The sequence below is a fragment of the Bos grunniens genome, chromosome 6, assembly GCF_055505025.1.
Source record: "Bos grunniens cultivar Pamir isolate PY7600 chromosome 6, Bosgru_T2T1.0, whole genome shotgun sequence".
In the NCBI taxonomy this organism is placed as follows: domain Eukaryota; kingdom Metazoa; phylum Chordata; class Mammalia; order Artiodactyla; family Bovidae; genus Bos; species Bos grunniens.
The window spans coordinates 14040651-14059145 of record NC_141170.1 but is presented as its reverse complement, the minus strand read 5'-3'; the positions used below and the strand labels follow the sequence as shown (position 1 = coordinate 14059145).

The 18495-nt window shown below is 46.1% G+C and overlaps 1 protein-coding gene across 3 annotated transcripts in view; it reads left to right on the top strand.

The window, feature by feature from the left end:
* The window catches only part of EVC2 (EvC ciliary complex subunit 2), a 161911-nt gene that overhangs the window by 115678 nt on the left and 27738 nt on the right, over positions 1-18495 (top strand). For all 3 annotated transcript variants that reach the window (XR_015165167.1, XM_086404830.1, XM_086404829.1), the window contains exon 16: positions 4655-4777. Coding sequence is in view for 2 of the 3 variants with exons in the window: in XM_086404830.1 (XP_086260956.1) it covers positions 4655-4777 (123 nt within the window). In the remaining variant the exon portion in view is untranslated. The remainder of the gene's footprint in view (positions 1-4654; positions 4778-18495) is intronic.

The following is an 18495-nucleotide window of genomic DNA, read 5'->3' as shown; positions in this document are numbered from 1 at the left end:
CAGGGACCCTGGGTTCCATTCCTGGTTGGGGAACTAAAATCCCAGAGGCTCTGCAGCACAGCCTAAATAAATAAATACATGAAAATAGTTTTTCAAAAACGTTATGATTTTATTTTGAAGTGTTTTTTTTTTTCTATTTCTCTTATTAGAATGTTGCAAGATATATAAAATGGTGATACTTACAGAGTTAGGAACAGGTTATACCCAAAAATGTGTAAAAAGTTTTGGAAGAGTGAGTTAAAAAATATATATATATCCATGTAACTGAACTGAAGTGTGTTTCCCCTGCTTTTGAGCTGGACCAAGGACTGAAGGGCTGATACCAGCAGGAATTAACTGTCTGACTGTAAGCTGTTCAAAGTTCTGGATTTTGAAAGTGAATTGGCCTTGTGTCCCAGAGGGGCAGAGCATCTGCCCTGGGCCTAAGGTTGGACCCTGGAAACCCTGTAGAGATGCAAGGGCGGAGGTGAGGGATGGAGCCTGCGGTTGGCTGAGCCTGGGTATCTTCACCAGCAGCACCATGAGAAGAGCATCATGGTGAGCAGACCTGGGAGGGCACCCCCAGGAGCCACTCCATTGCCAGGCCCTCCTCTCCTGCCAGCCTGGGGGTGTGGACAAGTTATCCTGCAGGCAAGCGAGCTGGGAGCTCGGACCTAAAAGGTTTTTTTATTCTTATTTCATCTTATTTATTTTAGCCTTCTTTTTCTTATCCATCATTTTTTCATCTATAAAATGAATATAAGGAAGATCACTGTGGGAACTGTTCAGTCCCAAAGTTGTGTCTGACTCTTTGTGGCCCCATGCACTGCAGTGCACCAGGCTTCCCTGTCCTTCACCATCTCCTGGAGTGTGTTCAAATTCATGTCCATCGGGTCGGTGATGCCATCCAGCCATCTCATCCTCTGTCATCCCCTTCTCTTCCTGCCTTCAGTCTTTCCCAGCATCAGGGTCTTTTCAAATGAGTCAGTTCTTCGCATCAGGTGGCCAAAGTATTGGAGTTTCAGCTTCAACATCAGTCCTTCCAATGAACACTCAGGACTGATCTCCTTTAAGATGGACTGGTTGGATCTCCTTGCTGTCCAAGGGACCCTCAAGAGTCTTCTCCAACACCACAGTTCAAAAGCATCAGTTCTTTGGTGCTTAGCTTTCTTTATAGTCCAACTCTCACATCTATATATGACCACTGGAAAAACCATAGCCTTGACTAGATGGACCTTTGTTGGCAAAGTAATGTCTTTGCTTTTTAATATGCTATCTAGGTTGGTCATTGGAGAAGGCAATGGCACCCCACTCCAGTACTCTTGCCTGGAAAATCCCATGGACGGAGGAGCCTGGTGGGCTGCAGTCCATGGGGTCGCACAGAGTCGGACATGACTGAGCGACTTCACTTTCACTTTTCACTTTCATGCATCGGAGAAGGAAATGGCAACCCACTCCAGTGTTCTTGCCTGGAGAATCCCAGGGACGGGGGAGCCTGCTGGGCTGCTGTCTATGGGGTTGCACAGAGTCGGACATGACTGAAGTGACTTAGCAGCAGCAGCAGGTTGGTCATAATAACTTTCCTTCCAAGGAGTAAGCGTCTTTTAACTTCATGGCTGCAATCACCATCTGCAGTGATTTTGGAGCCCAGAAAAATAAAGTCAGCCATTGTTTCCACTGTTTCCCCATCTATTTGCCATGAAATTATGGGACTGGATGTCATGATCTTCATTTTCTGAATGTTGAGCTTTACGCCAACCTTTTCACTTTCCTCTTTCACTTTCATCAAGAGGCTCTTTAGTTCTTCTTCACTTTCTGCCATAAGGGTGGTGTCATCTGCATACCTGAGGTTATTGATATTTCTCCTGGCAATCTTGATTCCAGCTTGTGCTTCTTCCAGCCCAGTGTTTCTCATGATGTACTCTGCATATAAGTTAAATAAGCAGGGTGACAATATACAGCCTTGAAGTACTCCTTTTCCTATATGGAACCAGTCTGTTGTTCCATGTCCAGTTCTAACTGTTGCTTCCTGATCTGCATACAGGTTTCTCAAGAGGCAGGTCAGGTGCTCTGGTATTCCCATCTCTTTCAGAATTTTCCACAGTTAATCAACACAGTCAAAGGCTTTGGCATAGTCAATAAAGCAGAAGTAGATGTTTTTCTGGAACTCTCTTGCTTTTTCCATGATCCAGCGGATGTTAGCAACTTGATCTCTGGTTCCTCTGCCTTTTCTAAAACCAGCTTGAACATCAGGAAATTCACGGTTCACATATTGCTGAAGCCTGGCTTGGAGACTTTTAAGCATTACTTTACTAGCGTGTGAGATGAGTACAATTGTGCGGTAGTTTGAGCATTCTTTAGCATTGCCTTTCTTTGGGATTGGAATGAAAACTGACCTTTTCCAGTCCTGTGGCCACTGCTGAATTTTCCAAATTTTCTAGCATATTGAGTGCAGCACTTTCACAACATCATCTTTCAGAATTTGACATAGCTTGACTGGAATTCCATCACCTCCACTAGCTTTGTTCATAGTGATGCTTCCTAAGGCCCACTTGACTTCACATTCCTGGATGTCTGGCTCTAGATGAGTGATCACACCAGTGTCTGAGGCTCTCGTAAACTCTTACAGACATGTAAGTCAGATTGCTCCCTCCTCTTTCCTTCAAGCCTTTCCTTGGCACTTTCTGCTAGGATACAAGTTCTACTGTGGTCTCAAGGTCTCTACTGTGGTTTCCACCTAATCTGACCCTTGATGAGCCATGTGCTGGTAAACTGACTCTGGATGGAAGTTCATTGTTCCTGATTTGTAGCATTTTCCCATTTCCCTCATGTCAGTACCCATTCTACGGTCAACCGACTTGACATCACAGCACGTGGGCGCTGAGAGAAGTGTACATGAACAGACCCTCCGCTCCACTCTCGCTTCACCCCGTCCCAGTGCCAATCCTCGCTCTAGGTTTCAGGATCTTACCCTCCAGGCCAGCTCTGTTCCTCAGAGGCCCTGACTCACAATTTCCTTCTTTTGTGTGGTCTCACCTCCTTTAGAACAGGAGATAAAAACTAGTTCACTCATGGAGTTAGTGAGCCCAGCCTGAGTGCTTAAAGACATTGGGCTCAGGGGTCTGGAGGCTCAGTGTCGAGTTCTCAGGGCTCCTGTGATGTGGCTGAGGCCACTGATTCTTTTCTCCTGGCCTCAGTCTCCTCCTCTGTCCAATGGGGCATCTGAACTCAGTGAATTATCCTTTAGGTGCTTGCCTCCTCTGAGTGGGCTAGGGCAAGCCCTGAGGACATGCTGGTCCCCTCTAGTGTTATCACCATGGTCATGAGAGTCAGGGCAGAGACTGGTGGGCAGGCCTGAGTCCAGGTCGAGAGCAGGCTCTGGGAGCTCATGGCAATGAAAGAGAGGAGCAAGGGTGGGCATGTGAGCCAGGGAGCGCAAAGCACCAGCCCTCGCGGGAGTGACCACTGACCACATGTTGCTCTGAGCCTCTTAGGTGGGGTGTGTTACGTCGCGTTGGTTGTGCTCCCTCGGGCTGTGCTGCACTGGGCTGTTGTGCTGTGTTACATCATGCCCTGTTGTCACATTCTCAGGTTACGTACCTTCTGTTGTCACAGAACTCTGCCATGTCATAGCTATAGCCTGTGGTGTGTTATATTGGATTGTGTTATGCTGTGTGTATTGTGTTACATTGTTGTGTTTCGTATGTTATATTATGTTGTTATGTTTATGTGGTTTAGGGCCTCCCCGGGTGGCTCAGTAAAGAATCCACCTGCAATGCAGGAGACCTGGGTTTGATCCCTGGGCTGGGAAGATCCCCTGGAGAAGGGAATGGCTACCCACTCCAGTATTCTTGCTTGGAGAAGCCCATGGACAGAGGAGCCATGGGGTCACAAAGTGGGACACGACTAAGTGACTAACACTTATGTTACATTGTGTTTTGTTTTGGCAGTAATCTTGTGAGGTAGGCGCTATTATCTCTGAGGCTCAGAGATTGTAGCATCTGCTACACTCATTCATTCATTTTTTGAATATCAGTTTACTGAGCACCCACGACCTCTTCCTTAATCCCTCTCACATTTGCTGTGGGCTTCAGATCTTTGGGGTCTGTTCCCAGATTTTCACACTCCTGACACCTTGTCCTGCCAGGCTCAGCTGCAGTGTCACTTCCTCACCTTTGGGAGCAGCTAGTATGTGTGTGCAGGGTGTGCAGATTGCTGTTCTAGGAGGATGGTCTATGTCAACACCCCCTGCCCCGGCCCTCAAGCACAGTGCTTCCTTGAATGGATGCATGCAGATGTCCTCAGCAGCCATTCACCTCTGCAGGCGTGTCCCCGTCCACCCAAAGTGAGATAACAGCCAGCACGCTCATTCCATTGCCTTGTCTTCATGGCACTCTCTGAACCTCTGAGAGAGTCTTTTTCCATCTGCAAAGCTCCGGTGCTGCCCACAGGCAACCTTCTCCTCCCCTTGGTGGGACGAGCCCCCAGAGTATGCCAAGATCAAAGGCCAGTGACCAGAGCTCCTTCCAGGAAGGCTTCATCTCTCCACCCCTCTCTGGCTAAGACAGCTGTGCGCTGCAGAGAGCTGCAGGAGTCTCTCTGGGCTTGAGGAGATCGAGGGCTGCACCCGCCTGCTGGTGATCACTTTCTCACCCATGTTTTCTCCCCACTCCAGCCACAGTCCAAGGCCAGAAAGCCACGCTCCAAGAGCAGAAGCAAGATAGACCTTTTGAAGAAGTGCACTGAAGATAAAATTCAGCTGTTCAAGGAACAGGCTCCCGAAGACCTGGTTGAAAAGGTCAGTGTTTCGTTCATCACAGGGCTGGCCGCCGCCTGGTTTGAGAGCACACAGAGCCCTCAGGGGCTGTAAGTGTCCGCCTCCATCCTGCAGCTGGCTTTCACGCCGTGCTCACATCCTGCACGTGGGCACCGCCCCCACCCCCGTGCCTCTCCTCCTGGCCCTTCTGCCTGGAACGCTTTTCCTCCACTTCTCCACCCAGAGGTCTGAGGTGTGTCCTTCACGCTTCCCTCTGGCTCGGTGCTGAGGGGTTCACTTGTGCTGTTTCCCTCTGTCTCCCCCTATATCTTGCCTGCAACCTGACCTCCCTCTCCAGCCCCCTTTCCTCATCTCCCCAGCGAGGCTTTGGTTTGTCTGTACACCATGTATGACACATGCTGCTCATCTGTCCTTCCCTCTTCCTGGGTTTGCCTTTCCGCCTTTCTTTACCTGGACAAGTCAACTTTGTCCTCAGCTGTCCCTTCTTCCAGGAAGCCTTCCTGGAACACCTGCTTTCTCTTTCACCCCTCCCCTACCCCGCCCCCATCAGCTTCCTTTCCTGTCCCAGCATGCCTCACGCTGTGCCTTCATCCACTGGGATGCTGAAGGGCCCATGATCCCTTGGGTGGTCCCTGCTCTCAGAGATGCATATTCTAGACAGACAGCCCTTAAAATGCATGACTATGGTCAGCGCCATTAAAGAAATGAGTAGGATGCTGTGATAGTGCTGGGGCAGGGGGATGGTGAGAGGGAAGTGGAATCAGCAGCAGGTGGGAGGGTCAGGTCAGGTGTCTCTGAGGAGGTGAGGTTTAGGAGTTGACACCACGTTGTCACTGCTGGGGTGCCTGCCACCTCCCCCAGTAAGGGCAGGCCCTTGGAGGAGTGTGTCAGTGAATGGATGTATGGACCATATTCTAGAGCTGCTGTTTTTGTTCCTACCTGCTGTCCCACAGGTCGTTTGCCTAAGTTTTAAAATTATTATTATTTCTTAACTGTATTTCTCAGAACACAAATGCGTCATCTGGCGAAGAGCCATAGCGTCTGCTCTGGGCAAGGTCAGGTCCCTTCCGGGTGTGCCAGGTTGCTGATGTCCCCTGAGACCAAGCGGTAGCACCCTTATTCCCACTCGTGTGCTATGTAAAACTGAGACATGAGACAAAGACTAAGGCAGGGACAGGTGGAAATACCATCTGTCTTACTGTTCAAGGCTAATTCAGGAGCTAGAAATTATGAGAGCCAAATGGGCTTGCTAAGCACCCCAGAATTAAACGGACCAATCTCAGGCATCCGTGGGGTGTCCTGGGGGCAGGCTTCCTGGAGGAGCAGGAATGGGGCTCCAGAGCAGAGCTGAGCCAAGCCTGCCCAGTGGATTCCCAGTTCACCCAGGAGGGGACCAGGAAAGGGGTGGAGGGGGCAGGGGCTACACGGAGGAACTAGCAACATGGCAGGCATGGCAAGACATTTCCCCCAACGCACACTGGTTTGGGACCCACAGTCAGACTTAAGGGGGCTTCCCCAGTGGCTCGGTGGTAAAAGAATCTGCCTGCAATGCAGCAGCTGCAGGAGACTTGAGTTTGATTCCTGGGTTGGGAACATCCCCTGGAGGAGATCATGGCAACCCACTCCATGTTCTTGCCTGGAGAATCCCATGGACAGAGGAGCCTGGCATGTTACAGTCCATAGGGTCCCAAAAAGTCAGACATGACTGAAGCGACTTAGCATGCATTCATGCACGTCAGACATAAGGTGGATATTGTCAGAGAAGGATAAGTTAGGGTTTGGTTTGGTGGGAGTAATGGGTGGCCTGAGCCATAGCCAAGGACACAGTGCAGGTTTGGGGGAGCCCAGAGAGCCTGTAGCCCCATGCAAAGGCTGGTTTGCTGGAGTCTGGGGTCTATCCAGGGGGTGTGGGAGCAGATTTGTGGTGGAAAGATCTCAAGTGTTGGCTAGGAAGACAGGCTGAGTCTCATCAGCACCGAAGAAGGAGGATAGAGACAGTGAAGGATGGGGTTAGAAGTTCCCCAGGTTCCCTGAGCCAGACGCAGCAGCCCACCTTCCCTGAGTTCCCCTGACCCCACGTACATCCACTATTCTAACCTGTTTCTCACTCATTCCATAGGCTTTACCCCTCCTGACTTCCCTCAGAAATAGGAATGATCCATATCCCTATTTTACAGATGTGGAAACTGAGTCTCCAACTGAGTTCACCTGGGTTTCTGTAACCAGGAGGTGGTGGGCCCAACATTTTAAAGCTGTATCTCACCTTCGTCTTCAGGGCCTACAGGGAATATTGTCATGGAACACGGTTATATCCTGCAGTTGTGCAATGTTGGATGAGCATGCTTTGGCTCCCACATCTGTTAAATACAGAGAACGACAGTAACAGCCCACCAGTTTGTGAGGAGCAGTGGGCTGGAAGGTGCTTTTTCCCTTTGGAGTGGGCTCCGTGCCCATTTCTCCCAGTGATGGAGCAGCTCATAGACCACCCCATCCCAGGCTCACAGAGAAAGGCAGCCAAGAGTCACTTGTCAGCTGTGACCTTTTCACGACAGGCCATCTTCACAAATGGCTGTTACACTGCGGCAAGTGCCAGTAAAATAGGCACTCCCCAGTCCGCGGCTTTGGTGTTCCCCCCGAAATTGATCGGCTGCATCTCAACATCCAAGCGGCCGTTGTTCAGATTTTTTATTTGCAGGGTAATTGCAGAGAAATGACAGTGCTTGGGCGGGGGTGGGGGTGGTGTGGTATGGCAACAGCTGAGAGTTGTTTGATCTTGTTTCAGCACTGGGAAGCCCCTCTAAGCTCATGCAGCTGTCAAAATGGAGCAAGGGGGGTTGTTGACCACTGCCCCAAGATCCATGGTCAAGCCCCAGCCTGGCTGGCACCCGGGTGTCCCCAGAGGGACCACAGCTTCACGACTGGGGCTGCAGAGCAGGCTGGGAGCACCTGGCAGGCACCCCCTTTCTTAAATAGAATCTGCATCAGATATCCCCACACCCTCAGCCCCAAATCGCTATGTCCCTGGTCAGGACTCTTCTGTCTGGAAAGACTGAGGGAATTACCCAAGGTCACGCCATCAGGGAGGGGTTGAGCTGGGGCTCCCACAAGGCACTTCTGTCTCCATCACCTGTGCCCTTCCTGTCACGGGGCTGGGCTTGTAGTGACTGCAAGGAGGCTTCTGTCTCCCAGCAGGACTGGTTGATCCTCCTCCCGAAATCCCCTCCCTTGCTTCCACCTGTCTTCTTTTCCTTGACCTCCTTGGCTTTCCCCTTTCCCTCGGTCCCTTTACCTCCTCCTGTTAGAAACATTTTGTGGCCTTTTCTCTGGGCCTGGCCCTGTTCTAGGATCCTGCTCTTGAGACATTCACAGTTTTAGATGAGCAGGCAATTTGTGCATGGACCATTTAGAAGTTTGCCTCTTGCTTTCACATGAAAGCCCCCCTGACTACCCTGAGCTCTGCCTTGATGAGGGGAGTGTAACTCCTTTGGAAAGAGCTGTGTGACTGATTCAGAGAGGAAAAGAGAGACCAGCAGAGGGATGAATGTTGGCCTCCTACCTGGCCACCTTTTCTGTCCAGTGGAGAGGTTATCAAAGTAAGATGTTAACGCTGGTCAGAGGAGCTGTCCAGGGTGGCTGGAGTACACCCATGACCCTCCACAGATACCTGGTCCTTCTGATGGGCTCATTACAAATGCACAGATGCAGACTTTCAACCTGGGGGATATTGGGGGGGCGTGTATATTTTAGAATAAGTTAACCAAGTTCTTGATGAAAGTGAAAGAGGAGAGTGAAAAAGTTGGCTTAAAGCTCAACATTCAGAAAACTAAGATCGTGGCATCTGGTCCCATCACTTCATGGCAAATAGATGGGGAAACAGTGGAAACAGTGTCAGACTTTATTTTTCTGGGCCCCAAAATCACTGCAGACGGTGATTGCAGCCATGAAATTAAAAGACGCTTACTTCTTGGAAGGAAAGTTATGACCAACCTAGATAGCATATTCAAAAGCAGAGACATTGCCAACAAAGGTCCGTCTAGTCAAGGCTATGGTTTTTCCAGTAGTCACGTATGGATGTGAGAGTTGAACTGTGAAGAAAGCTGAGTGCCGAAGAATTGATACTTTTGAACTGTGGTGTTGGAGAAGACTCTTGAGAGTCCCTTGGACTGCAAGGAGATCCAACCAGTCCATTCTAAAGGAGATCAGTCCTGGGTGTTCTTTGAAAGGAATAGTGCTGAAGCTGAAACTCCAGTACTTTGGGCACCTCATGTGAAGAGTTGACTCATTGGAAAAGACTCTGATGCTGGGAGGGATTGAGGGCAGGAGGAGAGGGGGATGACTGAGGATGAGATGGCTGGATGGCATCACCGACTCAATGGATGTGAGTCTGAGTGAACTCCAGGAGTTGGTGATGGACAGGGAGGCCTGGCGTGCTGCGATTCATGGGGTCGCAAAGAGTTGGACATGACTGAGCAACTGAACTGAACTGAACTGAACCAAGTTCCAAAAGAAATCTCTGTTGAGGTTGAACTAAAATTAGAGGCTCATTTGAGAATTGTCTTCTCCAAAAAGTTGGAATGTTTCTTATTTTATGTAGACCTTCTTTTAGGATCTTTCCATTTGTTTCCATTATATAGGGTGAACCTCCATCTCAATATGCTTGGGACAGTCCCAGTCTCCCCTTCACCACATGTCTGTTCCCATTAGCTTTCCCTTATATTTTAAGCTTAGGTGACAAATTCTAGGGTCACATATACCTAAGGTCTTGTGTATTCCTTATGGTGATTCCCAGATATGTTACAGGTTTGGTTGCAATTGTGAATGATGACCTATTTTTAATTATGTTTGGGGCTTATTTGATACTGTTGTGAAAAAGTCTTACCAATTTTTAAAAGTCTTGCCAGACTTCCTTCTTCTGTCTCCAGAGCCAGACTGCTGAGTGCAAGTCCTAGCTCTGCCACTTTCTAGCTGTGTGACTTTGAACAAGTTGCTTAACCACCCTGTGCCCTCCCTAGTGTGCTCATCTTTCAAGTGTGATGGCAGACATACCTATCTCTTGGGATGGTTGTGAGCATGTATCTGTTGATTCTACTGATTTTTTGCCTAATAATTTTTGTGCTAAGTGGCTTCATTCACATCCGACTCTTTACAATACTATGTACTGTAGCCTGCCAGGCTCCTCTGTTCATGGGATTTCGCAGGCAAGAATATACTGGAGTGGGTTGCCATTCCCTTCTCCAGGAGATCTTCCTGGAGATCCAGGAGATCCCAGAGATCGAACCAGCATCTCTTACATCTCCTGCACTGGCATGCAGGTTCTTACCACTAGCACCACCTGAGAAACCCATAATAATGCATCCTGTATGCAAATAATCACAGTTTCGTAACCTCCCTTCTGGTCTTTGCACCTCAATTATTTTTCTTATCAGTTTGTGTCCTTGTCTGGTTATTCCATCAACTCTCTCATTTCCATTGGTTGATTTTTCTCTAGATTATGAATCATATTTTCATGCTTCTTTGCACACATGGTAATTTTTTATTGGATGCTAAACATTGTAGATTTTACATGTTAGGTACTGGCTTTTGTATTTTCTTTATTACTGTTGGAATTTTGACATGTACATATATTGGGATTCATTTTGTCCTTTTAAGACTTGCCTTATTAGGCTGGGTCCAGGAAATGGCAACCCACTCCAGTGTTCTTGCCTGGAGAATCCCAGGGACGGGGAAGCCTGGTGGGCTGCCGTCTATGGGGTCACACAGAGTCGGACATGACTGAAGTGACTTAGCAGTAGCAGTAGCAGGATCCTTTGCAGGATATATTCATTAGTAGTTCTGGAAGTTGGTCTCTGCTGGTTGGTCCTCCTCTCATGACCTCTGCTCTCATTGGCTCTCGGGTTGGGGGCCATGTCTTAGACTTTCCACTTCTTTTCCTTCTGCTTCTAAGTGTGAGATGGAGGTAAAGTTGCAGTCCCAGCCCCAGTCAAGAGCTGGGTTCATCTCTGGGGACATCAGACGCCTCGGCAAGAATAAGGCTCCAGTGTGGGTTTGATAGATGGTCAGAGCTGTTCTCTGCAGGGGTCGATCATGTCAGTGCTGTTACCATCTCTTGCAGGGCAGCCAAGGGGGGCGGCTCGGAGGCACATGCCCAACTGGTAAAGGGACATTTGAGCATCTGCCTTGAGCTTCCCAGGTGGTGCTAGTGGTAAAGAACCCACCTGCCAATGCAGCTTAGACGTGAGAGACACAGGTTTGATCCCTTGATTGGGAAAATCCCTGTGAGAAGGACACAGCAACCCACTCCAATATTCTTGCCTGGAGAATTCCATGGACAGAGGAGCCTGGTGGGCTATAGTCCATGAGAGAGTTGGACAGTACTGAAGCAATTTAGCACGCACACATGCACCTTGAACTTCAGGAAACTCTCAAGAGCTTGGGGCAGTTGGTCAGTTTGTAGGGCTGGAAGGCTGCCACGCATAGGGCCTCTGACCAAGGTTTTACTTGTGGAATGCCTTGACCAGGACAGAGAATGTGGCTTCTTTCTCCTGCTTTAATGCCTGGGCCAATCCATAGAGCAGAGTAGAAAACAGCACAAACTATGTGGCTCATTTTTACTGTCCAGCTATCAGAAGTAGATCTATCTATCTGTCTATTATCTGTCTTTCTATGTTCATCTATCTATCTGTGTCTGTCTGTCACCTCTATGTCTGTCTATCATCTGTCTATCATCTCTGCTTTTTTACTTAACACTGGAATTTCAAGATTTTTCGTATCAGTACATGACAGTTTCCTCGTTGCTTTTTTCATCAGTATAGCATTTCATGATACGAATGAACCCTACATGACTTAACTGATGTTCACTTAAAAGACATTTAGGTTCTTCTCAATCTCTTGATATTTCAGATGATCTTGGAACCTCTGTGTGTATCCCACACCCCTTTGTAGTAAATCAAGTAGAGCAACTCTTACTATTTCCATTTCACAGGTGAGAATACTGAAACTCAGAAAGGTTGAGAGGCTTGGTCAAGATCACATAGCTGTGGAGTGGTAGAATAAAGCCTAAAGCACAGGTCTCTTGATGCTCATTTCTTTGTTCTATTAGCCAATTTTTATTTGATAGATCCAGAAATGAAGACTATTTCAGTTCATCTTTGGTGTGTTCTGTTGCCGGTTTTGCACAGAGTATATCCGTCTAGTCAAAGCTGTGGTTTTTCCAGTGGTCATGTATGGATGTGAGAGTTGGACTATAAAGAAAGCTGAGCACCGAGGAATTGATGCTTCTGGACTGTGGTGTTGGAGAAGACTCTTGAGGGTCCCTTAGACTGCAAGGAGATCAAGCCAATCAATCCTAAAGGAAATCAATCCGGACTATTCGTTGGAAGGGCTGATGCTGAAGCTAAAGCTCCATTATTTTGGCCACCTGATGTGAAGCAATGACTCATTGGAAAAGACCCTGATCCTGGGAAAGATTGAAGACAGGAGGAGAAGGGGATGACAGAGGATGAGATGGTTGAATGGCATCACTGATTCGATGGACATGAGTTTGAGCAAGCTCCAGGAGTTGGTGATGGACAGGGAAGCCTTGCATTCTGCAGTCCATGGGGTCGCAAAGAATCAGACACAACTGAACTGACATACAAATTTCTCATATATATCTTTGGGCTTCCCTGGTGGCTCAGATGGTAAAGAATCTGCCTGCAATGTAGGAGACCTCATATATATCTTTAGGGACATTCAAATATAAATGAAAATGGCAAGACTGTATTTTCTGCTCACCCATGATTTCTGGTATTGTCTTAGTGATGCCCTCTGTCTGAGTGCCATGTCTGCCACATAACCATTCACTCATTCATTATTCATTCACTGTTTCCAGGTTTCAGAATATGCCATGCTTGCACACTTCATTAGCAATCCCTTCATCAGGAGTGAAACTCTTGCCCTGCAATTGACCATGCACCCCAGTGTGTTTCTGCAGCAGCCTCAGCAATTACGCAGAGGTGACTAGAACAGAACGGCTTCTGTCAGCAGCGGCTCTTCACATACCTGTCATTTCAAAAGTGACTGGAGCTTAAGCATGAGAATAATGTGTTTTTTCAGATGACCTGACAAGAGAGAAGATTGATGGTGCAAGTCCTTATAAAGCTTGGGAGAGAGAAAAAAAAAGGGTACTTTGGAAGGGAAAATCCATTCATCCACCTACAAAGACCAGGAAAGCCTCCAGATGGTTCTCTTCCTGTCGGTTCTTGACCCTGTTTTACCCCTCAAGGCAGAGTCTGTCAGGGTCATCTCCCTGAAGCACCAGTTTAAGGGAATTTCCTTGTTTTTAATTTTTCTCTTATATTGAAGTACAGTTGATTAACAGTGTTGTGTTAATTTCAGGTATATACAACAAAGTGATTCAGTGATATGCATACATATCTATTCTTGGTAAATTCTTTTCCCATTTAGGTTATTACAGAATATTGAGCAAAGTTCCTAAGAGAAGTTTCATAGGTTCCCACTGCTCCGAAACAAAGGCAAGATTCCTGAGCTTTACCTTCAAGACATTACAAACAGTCTTCAGCTTACCTTTCTAGTCTTTTATTCTACTTCTGCTTTTCTCATACCAAAATGTTGCCATGGTTATCTTTGGATAGTTTGGTTGAGGTAACATTTTTCTACATTGTCCATTCTAAAATTTCACTTTTCATTTTTATCAAACTTAGGCATGCATGCATTCTTTTAAAGAGTCGTGTAATTCTATGAGTTTTGTGCCCCCCAAAAAGCAGCCCTCTCAGCCACACACATACACATTTGCAAGCCCCAAGAGGTAACAACTTGTAATTGTTCAGTTTGATCTTTTGGTGTTTACATCCATATCATTAAATACCATGCTTGCCTTCCCGTTTCTTTTGGGTATTTTGTCTCTCTCTCTCTCTCTCTTTTTTTTTTTGTCTATTTTTGGTAATATCTATTCACTGTTCTTTGTAGAAGATAAGATACAGCTGTTTTTCTTCTATCATCGTGCAACACATGAGCCCTTCCTATTCTCCCCCATATTCAATGCAGTTAGATCTTACTTAAGGTTTCTATTACTATGATTATTTAAAAAGTATCCACATCTGAGTCATATAAAAACAGATTTTTTTTTCCTATATAACTTTTAGTTTTTTCTGGAGTCATTGTTGTCCTTTGATTTCTTTTTCTTCGGTTACTTTTCTATGTACTTATCACTAATTTAATTACTTTTTGGTGAATGGCCAAATATCCTATCAGGACCATCACACAAGTCATGTCGTCTGTAATTTCCATCTTCTTAAGGACATCTTTGTCTGTGCCTCTGGATAGCTGTGCTCCAATCCAGGCATTGGTCTCTGTACTTCATGCACAGCTGCCATCTTGAGGTCATGCTACGAATTCCCTTCACTCTTCTCTTTCCTGACATGTTCCTTTAATGAAATACAGTCAGTTCAGTCACTCAGTTGTGTCTGACTCTTTGCAACTCCATGGACTGCAGCATGCCAGGCTTCCCTGTCCATCACCAAGCCCCAGAACTTGCTCAAACTCATGTCCATCGAGTCAGTGATGGCATCCAACCATCTCATCCTCTGTTGTCCCCTTCTCCTCCTGCCTTCAATCTTTCCCAGCATCAGGGTCTTTTCAAATGAGTCAGCTCTTCGCATCAGGTGGCCAAAGTATTAGAGTTTCAGCTTCAACATCAGTCCTTCCAATGAACATTCAGGACTGATTTCCTTTAGGATAGACTGGTTGGATCTCCTTGCAGTCTAAGGGACTCTCAAGAGTCTTCTCCAACACCACAGTTCAAAAGCATCAATTCTTCAGCCCTCAGCTTTCATTATGGTCCAACTCTCACATCCATACATGACTACCGGAAAAACCATAGTTTTGACTAGACAGACCTTTGTTGGCAATGTAATATCTCTGCTTTTTAGTATGCTGTCTAGGTTGGTCATAGCTTTTCTTCCAAGGAGCAAGAGTCTTTTAATTTCATGTCTGCAGTCACCATCTGCAGTGATTCTGGAGCCCCCCAAAATAAAGTCTGTCACTGTTCCCATTGTTTCCCCATTGAAATACATCCTGTATTAGTTTCCAAGGAAAGGACACATGAAGGATTTAATATTTTAAAATTTTGCAAGACTGAAAATGTTTCCTTCTGCTCCCATAATTGATGGATAATTTGACCCATCTTGGAATTCTGGAAAATTTTCGTGACTAATTTTGATGATTTACTCCTGGTCTTTAATCTGCCTTTCTAGATCTCTAATTATTCAGACCGTTTATCTATTTTTCTTTTTTTACTATTTTCCTTCTCTTTGTTCTTTTGCTTTACATTCTGGGGAACATCTTAAGTTTTCTTTTTCAAACCTTTGAGTTGTGTTTTTTTTAATTTTATTTATTTATTTATTTTGGCTGTTCTGAGTCTTCTTTGCTGGGCAGGTTTTTTTCTTCTTTGCTGGGCAGGTTGTGGCGAATGGGGGCCACTCGCTAGTTGTGGCACCGGGCTTCTCATTTTAGTGGCCTGTCTTGTTGGGGGCACCGGCTCTAGAGCATGGACTCAGTAGTTGTGGCCCACGGCCCAGTTGCCCTGCAGTCTGTGAGATCATCCTGGACCAGGGACTAAACCCATGTCCCCCGAAGTGGTAAGCAGATTCCTCACCATTGAGCCACCAGGGAAGCCCTTGAATTTTTATTTATATTTTTAATTTTCATTTTTTTTTCAAGAGCTTTTTTCCCCTCTCTCAACAGTCTCTTCTTAAGGAAATAACATTCTCTTGTTGTTTTAAGGCTTCTATAGCTCTTGTATCTTCTGAGAACATTCATTTTTTAAGGTTTTTTTTTCAATTCCTGCATATTTATTGCTATCTCTACATTCATTAGAGTTTTCCCAGGAAAGTGGCCATCCTTGGTGGTCTGCTCATGTTTAAGAGTGGAGTACTTAAAAGCTGCTTGGAGTCTCTAAGCTGTAACTGGGGTTTGCAGACTGTGACCTTCACTCTGGTGTGATTGAGCTGAACCATGAACTTGGAGAACTCCCAACAACAGTATTTTTAGAACTTTTTTGAAGTCTGGTCAGAGTTCCCAGAGAAGACTAGTCTCCTGCCTTGCTGCACATATGTCAGGAGCCAAATGAGGGAAGAGGACTGAGATTTTTAGTAGTCAGTAGGTAAAGTTTCACTTGAGTAGAATAGCCTTCAGATCAGATTAGATCAGATCAGTCGCTCAGTCGTGTCCGACTCTTTGCGACCCCATGAATCGCAGCACGCCAGGCCTCCCTGTCCGTCACCAACTCCCGGAGTTCACTCAGACTCATGTCCATCGAGTCAGTGATGCCATCCAGCCGTCTCATCCTCTGTCGTCCCCTTCTCCTCCTGCCCCCAATCCCTCCCAGCATCAGAGTCTTTTCCAATGAGTCAGCTCTTCACGTGAGGTGGCCAAAGTACTGGAGTTTCAGCTTTAGCATCATTCCTTCCAAAGAAATCCCAGGGCTGATCTCCTTCAGAATGGACTAGTTGGATCTCCTTGCAGTCCAAGGGACTCTCAAGAGTCTTCTCCAACACCACAGTTCAAAAGCATCAATTCTTCAGCACTCAGCTTTCTTCACAGTCCAACTCTCGCATCCATACATGACCACAGGAAAAATTAGAACGGTAGATGCATGTTATAAATCTACTTTCTTTCACCAGGAATCTCAATTGTTAATATTTTTCTACATTGTGTGTGTGTTTTATAATTAGAAATGAAGAAATTTCCTAAAGGAGGAAAGAAAACTCTCAATATTATAAGCTATTGGCTCCAAAATCACTACAGATGGTGACTGCAGCCATGAAATTAAAAGATGCTAACTCCTTGGAAGGAAAGTTATGACCAACCTAGATAGCATATTCAAAAGCAGAGAAATTACTTTGCCAACAAAGGTTCATCTAGTCAAGGCTATGGTTTTTCCCGTGGTCATGTATGGATGTGAGAGTTGGACTGTGAAGAAGGCTGAGCATCGAAGAATTGATGGTTTTGAACTGTGGTGTTGGAGAAGACTCTTGAGAGTCCCTTGGACTGCAAGGAGATCCAACCAGTCCATTCTGAAGGAGATCAGCCCTGGATTTCTTTGGAAGGACTGATGCTAAAGCTGAAACTCCAGTACTTTGGCCACCTCATGCGAAAAATTGATTCATTGGAAAAGACTCTGATGCTGGGAGGGATTGAGGGCAGGAGGAGAAGGGGACGACAGAGGATGAGATGGCTGGATGGTATCACTGACTCGATGGACGTGAGTCTCAGTGAACTCCGGGAGTTGGTCATGGACAGAGAGGCCTGGCGTGCTGCGATTCATGGGGTCGCAAAGAGTCAGACACGACTGAGTGACTGATCTGATCTGATTGTCTTTTATCTTTTTCCTGCACCCTAAAGGAAGCTCTATTTAACAAATTATAGTAATGATAGTGAAAATAATAGTAGTAGTAAGAATATGGCAGCTACTGTTTATTAGGGGCTTAAACCACAGACTGTACTAGACATTGTCACCTGTTATCTTATTGTTTGCTTTACACATCCAAAACCAAGACTCAGAGAAGTTAAGCAGTTTGTTTAGGTCACATAGCTACTTTGGTGGTAAGAGTTCATAAGAGATTACAGATCACCCACAAACAAAAGTACACTGACTGGTTTAACCAAAGCCCACTGGCCTCCAAAGTCAAATTAATTTGTTTGAGATTTTTGCACTTTAATGATCTAGATGAGGGGGTGGGTGGAAATGTCTTTCCAGGCATAGAAATCGACTTTGCTATCTTAAATAATGATGTTTATTTAGCAGGGTGCTATTTCATTCAACAAGTATGAACATACCTTTACTGAGTCCACCCCCTTCTTGTTGCAAGATAAAGGAGAAAGTCTTAAATTTTGAATCCATCCAGCAAAGCATGATGTAGACTGACCTGCGTTGGGGGATGGCCAGCCACTCGAACAGGAGTGAATGCTTATATTTAAATAGTGTTTCATCAGCATCTCCTCCCAGCATTTGGATATAAAATTCCTGATGTGACTCCTTCCTGACCTCTGGCTTTCCTTTCTCTTTGCTGGTGACATCCTGGCCTCTTTCTATTCCTTGCCCGCTTCTCTCCAAGAAGGGTGCTATCTGATTGGTGGTATTAACGACGGAACTGAGCTTCCCCCTCTCTTTAGAAGCCCGCCTGCCTGCAGGAAGCCCCCATTCTCTGACCATGATGTGATGAGCTTGTGGGGGAAGCTGGTTGTTTGGGGGAGTGTCCACTCATTTGCAAACTCATCTGAGCCACGTTCTCCAATCTAGTTTTCATCAATATTGAAGCTGACATTTGGTGTCTGGCTGGCTTACCCATGCATCCAGTTGCATTTGTTTCCAAACTTGTGCAAGGAGGAGGGGTGTGATGTCTTGAACTCCTTAGAGTCCCAATAATTCTCTGCTGATTGACAGGTTGATTTTATTTTGCAATAAAGGACATCAGAGAGAGCATAGAAGAAACTCCTTCAAAATGCACATTCTGTCAGGGAAACTAGGAAATTGTTTGAGCTTCACATTTAAAATAAGAGTATTTAGCAGCACACTGTTTTGGAAGTGAATTTTTATTACTTTAGGTGGTTTGAATATTTAATTAAATCGGTCATTAATACTTCATAGAAATGCAAATCTGTATCTTTTCCCAGGAGTTCTTTTAGACAAGGATGAAAGCCCCCTTTAGAGGCACATTCTCATGGTGCTGGAATTAACA